Source organism: Benincasa hispida, chromosome 2 (assembly GCF_009727055.1).
Source record: "Benincasa hispida cultivar B227 chromosome 2, ASM972705v1, whole genome shotgun sequence".
Taxonomy (NCBI): domain Eukaryota; kingdom Viridiplantae; phylum Streptophyta; class Magnoliopsida; order Cucurbitales; family Cucurbitaceae; genus Benincasa; species Benincasa hispida.
The window spans coordinates 46635041-46647337 of NC_052350.1; the positions used below are offsets into that span (position 1 = coordinate 46635041).

At 34.4% G+C, this 12297-nt stretch overlaps 2 protein-coding genes across 6 annotated transcripts; one reads left to right on the forward strand and one right to left on the reverse strand.

The window, feature by feature from the left end:
• On the forward strand, positions 1-5256 carry LOC120071604 (4-diphosphocytidyl-2-C-methyl-D-erythritol kinase, chloroplastic). 2 transcript variants are annotated; one of them, XM_039023953.1, is made up of 11 exons: positions 1-377; positions 471-566; positions 665-733; positions 1438-1539; positions 1628-1684; positions 1803-2003; positions 2396-2488; positions 2582-2681; positions 3326-3422; positions 3620-3705; positions 4888-5256. In XM_039023953.1, the coding sequence occupies exons 1-11, from the start codon at positions 204-206 to the stop codon at positions 4986-4988; spliced, it is 1176 nt and encodes a 391-aa protein (XP_038879881.1). In that variant the 5' UTR covers positions 1-203; the 3' UTR covers positions 4989-5256. The 2 variants fall into 2 exon arrangements, with proteins under 2 accessions (XP_038879881.1, XP_038879880.1); XM_039023952.1 differs by having other exon boundaries at positions 3-377; positions 3323-3422.
• Positions 5257-5482: 226 nt separating this feature from the next.
• LOC120071603 lies at positions 5483-9407 on the reverse strand. Of its 4 annotated transcripts, XM_039023950.1 has the most exons (4): positions 9161-9406; positions 8646-8668; positions 8413-8547; positions 5483-7553 (listed from the first exon to the last, which is right to left on the reverse strand). In XM_039023950.1, the coding sequence occupies exon 4, from the start codon at positions 7527-7529 to the stop codon at positions 5568-5570; it is 1962 nt and encodes a 653-aa protein (XP_038879878.1). In that variant the 5' UTR covers positions 7530-7553; positions 8413-8547; positions 8646-8668; positions 9161-9406; the 3' UTR covers positions 5483-5567. The 4 variants fall into 4 exon arrangements, with proteins under 4 accessions (XP_038879878.1, XP_038879877.1, XP_038879876.1 ...); XM_039023949.1 differs by adding an exon at positions 7785-7888 and having other exon boundaries at positions 8413-9407; XM_039023948.1 differs by lacking the exon at positions 8646-8668.
• Between the last annotated feature and the right edge of the window lie 2890 nt (positions 9408-12297).

A 12297-nucleotide genomic window follows, 5' to 3' on the forward strand; every position in this document is an offset into this window, starting at 1 on the left:
AAGGAAGCTGACTGGGATGCCAAAAAAACCCTGAATACAGCTATATATATATATATACACAAGTTACTTCCCAAAATACCATGAAAAAATCTCAACCCCTCATGCGAAAACTTCAATTTCCGTCTTAATTTTGCTCGAAATTCTTCAATTTCTCATTTCTGATCATCTGTGTCCGTAGCCAGTGAAGAATCTTGTACTCGTCAATGGCTTCCTGCAATATCCCTTGCAGTTCGCAGCTCCAATTTCACTCCATTTCTTTTAGAAAGAATTTCGTTTTCAATTCACATAGTTCTCACCGGTCACCCGCTTTTGCCTCGAGGTTGAAGGAACAAAGGGCCATTACATGCAATTCCACCGCTTCCAAACAACAATTTGAGGTAAAATTTTGGATTCTTGTGTGGGATTGTGTTCTGGGGTTCTTTAATTATGTTTGCTATTGGTTTAATTTGGGATTTTGAGTTGGAAACTAGATAGTTTATGATCCTGATGAAAGGATAAACAAATTAGCCGATGAAGTGGACCGGGATGCTCCTCTTTCGAGGCTTACTCTGTTTTCACCTTGCAAGGTAACAATGGTGTTGCTTCAAGTTAAGCTTTGCAATGGTGGGGTTTTTCTTTTTTGAACCTATTTTGTTGATTTATATGTTGAGTTTTAGTGATGCAGATTAATGTTTTCTTGAGAATAACCAAGAAGAGGGAAGATGGATATCATGATTTGGCATCTCTATTTCATGTAAGTAATGGGATTTTTCTATTTGATGATATTAAATGCAGTCTTAGAAGCACAACCTGGGCTAGTGTTTCCTGTCCAACATGTGTTGGATACTAGGACATTCCTGTTGGTCGGATATTTGTTAAGAGTGATACATTAGAGGCTAGTTGTACAAAGTCAAAATAAGACAAACTTTTGATACACATGCATCAACCACTCATTACATAACTAAGTCGACGCATATACAACAAAAATAATAAATTTGAGAGCAAAATACATCAAACTAATATTTTAAGCATATAAATGAATAAATGACTTTGAATTTTCTTCTTGTTTAAAAATGATGTATGTTCTAACCCGTCTTGCCATATTCGTGTCCTAATTTTTTTTAAAAAAAATGACGTGTCAGCGTTTCCCTATCGTGTCGCATCTGTTGTATCCATGTTTCTTAGGATGCAGTTGAGTTTAAAGTTGGGGTGAGTTTGAGAAGTTTATGCCTGTTATTAGTATGTTTTTTTTTTTAAATCTCTTTTGATAATTTTTTTGAATGCCATGAAACTTTTTATTGGCTAAAAGCACTTTATTATAATTCAAAAAGTCATACCAAACTCATCTTTAGTCTTTTAGAAAGAGTTGAGGAGTTAAATAACTTTGAGCAGTATCTTTTATTTCTCTTAGTTGCTGAATTTTGGATGCTTTTTTTCCCCTTTTCTTTCTGTCTTTAGGTGATAAGCTTAGGGGATACTATTAAATTCTCTATGTCGCCATCGAAGAAGGATCGTCTTTCTACCAATGTATCAGGGGTGCCTCTTGATGATAGGAATTTGGTAGTTGTTTTAACATAATGCTCTTGTTTTGTTTCTTCTGATGATTTTCTTTGTTTCCTTTAATTTCTTTGTCTGCCTACATTTGCAGATTATCAAGGCTCTTAACCTCTACAGGAAAAAGACCGGCAGTGACAAATTTTTCTGGGTGAGAATCTATGAAAAGATTGAATATCTTCGACGATTGTCACGCTATCCACCTTTATGAATGGAAAATGTCAATGGTCTATTGTAAAGTTTCGAATTATTCTTTTACGCACGAGCAGATCCATCTCGACAAAAAAGTACCTACTGGAGCAGGGCTTGGTGGAGGAAGCAGTAACGCTGCAACTGCTCTGTGGGCAGCCAATCAGTTCAGTGGATGTTTTGCTACTGAAAAGGACCTTCAAGAATGGTCAGGCGAGATTGGATCTGATATTCCCTTCTTTTTCTCGGAAGGGGCAGCCTTTTGCACTGGGAGAGGTGAGGTATGTTTAAATGACTTCAAGAAATATAAGAAATATACAATTGAATTTGGAAATGCAAATTCTTCTCTCTTTCACATCTATACACAGAAGCTGTAGATATTGGCATCTTGAGACAGATTACTAGAATGAGTCAGTGTGTCTGTTTTGATCTATAAATCAATAGACTTAAATCAAAGATACTTTTGCTTTTATCTATATATGAATACACTTGTTCACATGCTCTATACTCGAAATCCTATGTCTTTGCTCCTTTATTTTAGTACTATCCATTGGATGTATATAATAGTATTTCTGCATGCATCGGCTATAATATTTCAATTGCCCATTGCTATTTCTGGATGGATGCTTTATTCTAGGCTAGCATTTGATAAATTTTATGTTCCTTTTTCCAGGTTGTACAGAATCTTCCACCTCCAGTACCATTGGATGTTCCTATGGTTCTCATAAAACCCCAGGAAGCATGCTCTACAGCAGAAGTTTATAAGGTAATGGAAATTTTAGTATAAGTTGAGAGAGAGAAAAAATTAGAATTAGTTCTTATTTCCATTAAATAATCAAGGCCGAGTTGTATTCCTCAGCGCTTACGTTTGGATCAAACAAGCAACGTCGATCCTTTAACGTTGTTGGATAAAATCACAAAGAATGGAATATCCCAAGATGTGTGTATCAACGATTTGGGTACGTTGATTTGTTTAAGTCCTTTGGGTTGGTGATATTTGTATGTGCCATAAATTACATGCGATATAATGAACTCTCTCAAGTTTGATGGAGATAATATCGTACCTGATTACTTTAAGTGATGGATGAACATTACTGACTTGCTTTGCATATCAATTTTAAAACTACTGCTGATTGACACTATTTCTGAATCATCCATTGTGTCTTACATGGCCCTTTCTTTTATATTGACACACTCAGAAACACAAATATGGATGCGAAACACGGATATAACATGCCACGGACACGGAGACACGCCACTTTTTTAAAAAAAAAATCTAGGACACAATACAACAAGGTCACTATTATTAAATTTTACATTTTTTAAAATATAAATAATTTTTATACCAAGAGAAATTCAAAGTAAATGAATTGATGTGTTTACTTGCTTAAGAAAAACTTAGTTTGATGTATTTCACACTCAAAATTTGTTATTGTTGTCATATATGTGTCTTTTTATCTACTCAACAAGTCTTCTATGCATGTCTAATACATTTGTTGCACTAACAAGTATCAAACATGGATTCGCTAGCCAAACTAAAGTGTCCGTGCCTCTTAGTTGACACACTTGTACTTCAATCTTTGACATTCTTTCTCTTCAGAAGCTCCTGCTTTTGAGGTCCTCCCGTCTCTTAAAAGATTGAAACAACGTATAATTTCTGCCAGCCGTGGAGAATTCGATGCCGTATTTATGTCCGGGAGGTAAGAACTTCTGTGAACACCACTTGATCTTTTTTCATATGTTGTTTGTAAGCTAGACAATATCACATGTTTTCCTGTTATTATGATTATTATTATTATTTTTTGATGGATGTGTTTTGTTCTTTTATAGAGCATCTGTTGAAGTAAGATTATTAGTACAAACATCTTATCACCACATCAAATTTCCTTTCATGCAGTGGTAGCACAATCGTAGGGATTGGGTCCCCAGATCCTCCAGGCTTCATATATAATGACGATGAATTCCAGGACGTATTTTTGGCAGGTAACAACCTGAATGCTCCCTGACTAGTTTCCTCTATATTTTTTGACCTAATGCCACCATCAATGCATAAATCCTTGTTGCTGGTACCTTTTTCATACCCAATGCATCTTAGAGAAGCTATATTATTCATTGGCTATTTTTCTAGTATTGTTGTGTGTGTGTTTTATTTTATTTTTTTATTTTTTTATTTTATATCCGTGAGTGTCCGGGCCGGTTTACACACACCTCGACTAATCTCATGGAACAACCACCTGATCTTACGACATATGGGTGTTGAGGAAACTTGTGGGAAATTAATTCCTAAGTAGGTGACCATCATGGATTGAACTCTTTGATCTCTTAGACATTTATTGAAACTATTGTTCTGTTGCAAGCCGAAAGGAAGTATAGCTACGAGACATTAGGTCTCATATTTGGAAAAAAATACCTATCAAATTAACAATGAAGTTGAGAGGTGATAAAGCAATAGACTTATATTGGTACAGCTTTTCATAAGTGTCTGATTTAGCTTATTTATTACTCTACCCTTACTCTATATTGTCTCCAAAACAATTGGAAAGTACTACTTGCAGTTGATTTAGTTGATTCTATGCCTGTTTGGGAGTGATTTTGAAAGTGTTAAAATCACTTTTGTTTCAAATCACTCCGAAACACTGTTTTAATTACTCAAAGTTAATTTAATATTTAATTTTACACTTGTAAATGGTATCAAATAATTTAAAGTATATTTAAGGGTGATTTTAAAAATAACTAGGGTAATTTTAGCGATTTTAGAATGAAAATGAGAATTTACCTTTTAGAATGATTTTTTGGCTTGCTAGTTTGGTCCTTTGGGGATAAGCTGTTACAACTGAAATAAACTATGACGATATTTGCTGCAAAAACTTGTGACCTTTTAAGGTGAATACGTGAACTCTGATTTGGTTTAGTAAAACCTTCATCTAATATTCGTATACTATATCAGGCATTTTACTATAAAACTCATTCCAAACTCATCCCTCACAACTTTTGACATCGTCCGTTACTTGTCGTGGAACAAGATGTCCTAGAAAAATGCATCAATCTAGTATGATTCAAGAACCTACATAGATTTCTCAAGTTCCATTGATTTTTGTTGGTGTAGTCTCTGTTACTAAAATCAAATGTTTGGATGTAATCTTGCCTGAAAAATTCTGAATGCAGAGGCCAACTTTCTTACTCGTGAAGCAAATCAATGGTATCAAGAACCTGCTTCGGCATCGGCTTCTAGTCCACCTTTCGAGCATCCTGAATCAGCTAGATAGCTTCCTCCTCGGAATGAAAGAGGTTCAGCTTATGTTTCCTGTTGTTGTGAGAATTTCTGTAACCACAGTTCAAACTACATCCTCCATTGATGAACTTGGGAGGTGATCTCGAGTTCTCTCTGTGGCCACCAACCTTTAATCTTTGGTCTCTCAAAAAAACCATGACCAAAGAGTGCAAAATTTGGTAGTGAAAATGTCAAAAGCATGAATATAAGCAATGATAATAATCTTACAAATCTTAAATCAAATTTTATTTATTAACTTGTAATGATTTTTCATAATCATTATTAGGACGAATCAAAAATTCGAGAACTCAGATATTTTTATTGAATTTAATTTCCTAAATAAAAAAGGATATATTTGTAAATAATGCATTCTAAGCCTCCTCTCTCTCTCTCTCTCTCTCTCTGCCTTCTTTCCAAACAAATTGCATAAAATAGAAACGATATTTCAGGACAAAAAACATTTGACATGAACAGTATAAACCAGCAAAAAAAGAAAAAAAGGGGAAAACAATTCATTAAACTCACTTTTCTTTTCTTTTAATTTTTCATTTATTGTCACAAATTTCCCTCTCTCTTATGGAGGAGAGAAAACAGTCTGTCTAGGAAAACTGAAAATATCCTTCCCTTCAAAGGGAGAAGTCCACTCTCTAGAACCATTAGCTGATGTTTCTGTAGCGACGCCTCCATTTTGCAATCCAGCCATTGGAACTCTATTGAAATTAGAAGGCACCGACGGCACGAACGGCTGAGCATCCACCAAACGGGAAGTATTCAACTCGTAAAGGTGAGGATTCTTCTGCATATAGGAATTCAACCCCTGCAACAACCCACCAGGTCGAACTGAAGTTAGACCTTTATCCACAGACCAGTCTATGTCGGAGTAGTCTAAATGCGGCATCGAGCTACCCGTACTCCAATCTACAGGTGATGACGATCCTGATTGAGTTGAACTTGCCCCTGAAAATAGTCCGAGGGAGGAGGCTGGAGCTATGGAGGAAGATGCACCTGTCCTACTCCATGAAGCATTGGTGTGGGTGGCTTCAAGGAAGTCCCCACGGCTATTACCAGGGACAAAATGTTGTTGCTGTTGCTGTTGATACTGAACTTGAGGATACATTTGATTCAATGTCATCTCACTAGGTTTGAAACCTCTCGAGCCACGAATCTGCGGCAAGAACCCACTAGACGACGTCATGTTTCCGAGGCCATTGCTAGAATACCAACTAGCAGGAGGTGATGAACTTATAGTACCAACAGATGCCGGCTTGGTATGCAATGATAGGTTCCGACTCTGTACTATGGAATTTAGTTCTCTCACTGGGCCAGATTGAAGACCATTAAACTCGGTTCCGATTGTTAAATAACGAGCTTCATTCTTGATCGGCGGAGATGACAATTGTGTCGGTGCTGATGCTAAAGAGAAGGAAATTGGACTAGTACCTGAACTTGGCCACCTTTTCTCAGCTGTTGTGATTTGTTCATAATTTCCCCATTCCATCTTTGGCTGATTCCTCCTCATAGGCTGCGGTATATTCTTGCCGAGAGATTCTATAGACATACCGGCTGTGATTGCTCCTTTTGTATAATTAAAATCCTTTTCCTCCTTTCTTTGTTGTATTGAAGGAGGATTGGGATTAGCTTGTGTTCTTAAGGAGGCTTGACTAGTATTATTACCAGGAAACTTACCGCTTAAAGTAGTTGGAGGATCACCGGTTCCTTCAGGCTTAGGAGGAGCAGCAGGCGGATCAAGCTTCAATTCTCTCAACGATTCAGCTGCCTTCTCCAGATCACCTTCAGAAGCAACGACAGCTCTCTCAACTTCTTGTTTTGTACACTTGTACTGTATTTCCAAATCTGCTATACGAGCGAGCTCTTCTGATATGTCGAGTTTTAAATTTTGCCCACCAAGATTTTGATTAGCTGAATCATTTGCCTCTTCACCGCCTTCAAAAAGCCAAGCAACTGACTCCTCTATTTTTCCTTCATTTAGCATGAGAGCTATGGTCGCTCGATCTTGTGAAAAGCCCATCGCAACTAGTTGCTGAGCAAGAGCTTCGAGCTTTCTGGACATAAGGTAGCCACTACAGCGTTCGTGCAATTCCTGAGCACGTCTCTCTTTTTGACGCTGATGCTTCTTCTCATTCTTTTGACGGATTTTTTCTCGCTTATCAATGTCTGCCCCTGGGATTGTTTCTTGCCGGACAGTGGGGTTAGACTTCCTGTCTTTATGGTCTTCTGACTCGCCAGACCAGCTACCATTATTAGAAACGGTATCATACTCTGCCACTGAAGAAAGTAGAACCCCAGATTGAGCATCTGTGTCATCTATGTTCTTGAATCGACCATTGGAATGAAGAGGTGAAGAAACAGATACTGCTGATTCAAGAGCATGGAAGGTTCCTGAAAGAGGATTATACGCGCTAGCTGGAACACTGCTACTACCAGCAGCAGCAGGTCCTGTCGGCTTCGGTGTAGGCTTCTGTACTTCTTTGCTGGCTTTCTTGTCTTTTGATTTAGATTTTGATGCTGGAGACATCTCTCCACAGCTAGAAAATTCCTTCTAAAATGTGCAATACACTACGTCAGATTTCAGTAATGTAATCTACCACTTGATAATTGCATAATTCATCTAAATAGATAAATGACTAAATTGATCAAGACACATCACAACGAAGCACATACACAATCAGCATAAATATACACATGAACTGTATATTTATATTTTTTATGTTTGATTTGATTAGCACCGTTAGTTCAAATAATAGCCTGTGACACTGCTTTATAGTCTTACCTGATGCAATTTTTCCTGGAAAATTCTAAAGTGAGCTCTATTGTTTTGAGTAGTAGCAAATCTCCACTGTTCCAGTTAACAAGTTACCAAAGCCAGTAACTCATCTGTTCAAATCACAACATGACATGGAGTTTCTAAATCTAAAATTCATTATGAATAAAAGAAATAGTTATAGTAATAGTTGAGATTATCTATAGTTATCGGTCCAGGTACGAAAGAACACGATTGCAATCAGCCTTGTACTTTACTACTGATTATGCTCTTCCCTCCCTAAACCACTTTGCGATTTTTTAAATAAAATACAAACAGAAGAGATTTCTCTTCATCGTTAAACTCCTCATTTCCTTTCAAGCCATAAGTTCCAAAAGAGGCTCTAATGAACTGTAAGGTAACCATAAAACTTTTATCTCCCTGATAAAAGGGTGAGCACCAAGAGCAATTCCATGGCGTCCATTGATGCTTATGGAGGAGAGCAGTTTACCAAATAAAAGAGAGTAGGATTCGATTCCAGAACAGTTGAGATCAGACAGACCCCTAAGTAAGAGATGAGTCCCCAACTACTACAATACAGAACCAATACTTCACTAAAATCAAATGCAGAAATCCTACACTCGATAAGAAAACTTACCAAGCGTAAACATATCCTAAAAAGCTCCTCCAAATCCAGAACTCAAGAAGCATTGTTGAATCTAACATCACGGAGGAGCCCAGCCAACCATTGCATAAGCATTAAGCAGGCCGAACTAGTATGGTCCTTCGAACTCTAGCAATATGAATAGCAGAATTATACAGGTAATTGGAATTACGATATGAGAAACGAGACCTAAATCTTACAAAAACATGATAGAAAGAGGCACATACCAACCTCTCCACGCTCTCGTACACTAGTGACATTGCAGAGAGTATGAGAAAATGAGAAAATAAGCCAAAATATACAAAAAAAAAAAATAACACAAAAGTCATAACAAACGGTGCAATATAGAAGAGCTAGTAAAGAAAAAAAAAAGTTCCATAGTTCATTCCAAGCTTACGCACAACATCCAATTTCATTTCGCTCCAGTTTCTCTAAACCACAAAAGATCAACTACAAATTACAAACATGCAACGACGCGGAAGAACAACTGAAGATTCAGCAGAAAACAGTAAAAAAGCAACAAAATCCACAGGATACCGACGGCAATTGTTACTTCGGAGTAGCCAAACTCCATCAAAAGCAGAGACAACATCCTAACGCTTGAAGCTGACCGAAAATGATTAACTCCAAAAAACACAGGAAGAAGAAGAAGAAGAAGAAGAACACAAACTCGAACATAGCTGGGGAGCAGAGAAGAAAAATTTTCCATTACAGCAAGTGAGAGAGAGTAAGAGAGAGCAACCTTGGAGCTTGAACAACGGTTCTGAGTTCTCGTCGTTGACGTCGGAAATTAGATACGGCAGATCGAGGAATTTACGGATGAACGATAATGGTGAAGAGAAATGGGATAGGTATCACAAGGCTGAAGCTGAATCAGAAGAAATTAGGGTTTTGAGGAGAGAGAAATAAAAGGAGAGAGAGATTTTGATAATTCCAAATGTTACTAATTAACTGAAATGTGGACTTCTCAACATCGCAAAAAGTTTGTAAGAATTTGTATGGGTATGTATATATAGAGATAAATTTTAAGTTAATTCTTTTATTCTCCAACTAAATTACAATTTTATTACGTAATTTTTATATATACACATCAAATCATAGGTTAGAATTCTTTGAAATAATTATTAGATTTTTGGACAAGTTAGGTTTTTAGGGCTTGTGTTTAATTAATCGTCTAAATTTCGACATGATAGATATGGATGATAAAACATCGACCTTTAAGGAGAGAATATATGTAAATTATTAAGTTATGCTCTTTTTGACATAAAATATTTGATTTGAATCATTAAATTATCATGATTTATTGAATATGCGATAAATTTGATTTTACAATTTTTTAGATAAAAAAATTATAATTAAAATTAAAATAATTTTTTTTCAAAAATTCTCTCTTCCCCCTCTTTCCACGTATTCTTTTTTCTTCATATCTTTCATCGTCTTTTCTAATCTATCTGGTGTAAGTTTAGCTAGGGATTATTGTAGTTTTTAAAATAATTATTGGTAGTTTTATTTTTGGAAAAATCAACCTTGAGAAATAGTCAAATAGTATTTGGTCAAGTTTAATTTTAACTTTAAAAACAAATAGTTATGATGTTTGGTAACTTCATACTAAATTTGTGTAATTTAGGCCTTGTTTGGTAATTATTTGAGTCTATTTGGCAACCATTTCGTTTTTTTTTTTTTTTTGAAAATTAAGTCTATAGACATTATTTACGCCTCTAAAATTTTTCATTTGTTATTGACCTTTTACATGGTTTAAAAAACCAAGCCAAAATTTGATAACTAAAAAAAAATAGCTTTTAAAAAAAAATTGTTTTTACAATTTAGCTAAAAAGTCAACTATTGTACTTAGGAAAGATGCAAATCATGGTAAGAAATGAGGAGGAAATAGGTTTAATTTTAAAAAACAAAAAAATGAAACTATTACCAAATAGAGCCTTGGTTTTCAATTTCTTTGTTTTTAGACATTATTTCCACATCCAAAATTCTTATTTGTTATTTACTTTTTATCGATAGATTAAAAAATAATCCAAAAGTTTGAGAACTCAAAAAGTAGCTTTTAAAAATTTGTTTTTGTTTTTGGAATTTGGTTAAGAATTTAACCATTGTATTTAAGAAATATACAAATAGGGAGAAAATAGACTTAGATTTTTTTAAAAAATAAAAAACCAATAACTAAAAACAAAATGGTTAACAAATGGGTCCTTAGTTAGAACAAAAGTAGACCATCATTTCAATTGTTTTTTATATTCATAATTAATTTATAATTTATTATAATGTAATTATTTGAAAATAAATATGGGTGGAATTGCAACTAAGTTTGTTTAATCTAATTTTTTTTATCAAATATTTTTTAAAATAATAGTTATAAGAAAATTGAATCAATTAAATGGAATAGATGTGATAAAATAAATGAATGACAAATTTGAGCCTATATCAAAAAGTCAACTAGAAAAAATAACAGTTGTTTGCGTTTGGTAAAATAGTTTTAAAATCACTCTTTAAAACACTTCATTTAACGGATATCGTGAATAGGATTCATCTCTTATTTTTCTCAAACAAAAGAAATGAAAAATGAAAAAAATAAAGCATATATGATTTTTGGATAGGCGACAATCTTCTCCTAGTTTTTCTTTTGGTGAATTTAAAACCAGTATCATTCTAGCTTTTAAATTCTCAAAACAGGTAGAATTTTTAATATTTAGTTTTCAGTTTTATACTTTTAGAAATAAGATTTATTTCATATATTTATCTATTTCCTAATCAAATCTATTTTCTATTTTTTATGAACTAAATGCATCATCTTTTGAAAATATATATACTATATCCATTTTTTTTAAATAAAGCTATTTTCCTTAATATTTAAAAATTAATCTATAACAAACAAAATTTATCATATTAACTAATTATTTGAAATTTTTAATTACAAAAAAAATTAAAAATTGAATACAAATCTATTTTCGTTATTATATCTAAAATAAGACATTTTTGTATTTATTTACCAAACACTCTAACCTACTTTTTCAATTTAAGCTAAAATTTACCAAACATTATTTTACTTATTTTCACAGCTGATTTTTCTAAAAGCACACGGTTATTTTAAAAGCTATAACAATCTAAAACGAAGTCTCAGATGGGTATGGGAAGATCCCAAATTTTTACAAATTTAAAGTGATTATTCGAAGATCGGTAAATAAGTTGTTTTATCAAACAATCTAGGCAGTTAAGAATCTCATAAAAGAGTTTTTTTACAATTGCAAAAACTTGTCATCCCAAACAGGGTCGTAACCCTTCCTCTAGTGACCTAACTGTAGCGAGAATGATTGTAAGGCATGGTGAAGAGGATAATTAAAATGCGGCTAGTAAATGACTCAATAACTCGAAAATTACCTAACTTAAAGTGTGAGGGTCTGGTTAGGCTAGATTTTTTTCCCTTTTTGGTTCAAGTTGGATTCTCGGGTTTGTTTGGTTGGGTCAACCTGGCCTGACCTAATTTTGTTATATATAGAGAGAGAGATATTGAGCTAGGGTATATAAAATTTAAATTTTTATCAATAATATTTTGATGACCCAACCCAATCTAACCATGCACATTAGTTTGAGGAAGAGGAAGATAGGAGATGGGAGAACCCTGAACCCCGAAGGTGGTGATAATGATGATGATGCTAGTGATGATAGCCAATGACGACAAGAAATGTTCGCAATAGTGACGAGGTCCCCTCCTTCCTCCCCTCCCATATATATGTGTGTATATATATATATATGAAAGCATGCAAAGTAACTATGATCTTATATATCATATGACTTATGTATTATAAATTGAAGGAACTCTAAATCTAGAGAACCAGTGAGCGGAAACAAATCGTTCCAAATCCCATT

What these genes read in the sequence shown, in the direction of transcription:
- LOC120071603 (XM_039023949.1), bottom strand. Translation starts at nt 7,529, where the DNA reads ATGTCTCCAGCATCAAAATCTAAATCAAAAGACAAGAAAGCCAGCAAA.
- LOC120071604 (XM_039023952.1), top strand. Translation starts at nt 204, where the DNA reads ATGGCTTCCTGCAATATCCCTTGCAGTTCGCAGCTCCAATTTCACTCC. An exon ending in ATTTGGCATCTCTATTTCAT is followed by an intron (nt 734 to 1,437) that starts GTAAGTAATGGG and finishes TTCTGTCTTTAG; the next exon opens with GTGATAAGCTTAGGGGATAC. An exon ending in TGTGTGTATCAACGATTTGG is followed by an intron (nt 2,682 to 3,322) that starts GTACGTTGATTT and finishes CTTTCTCTTCAG; the next exon opens with AAGCTCCTGCTTTTGAGGTC.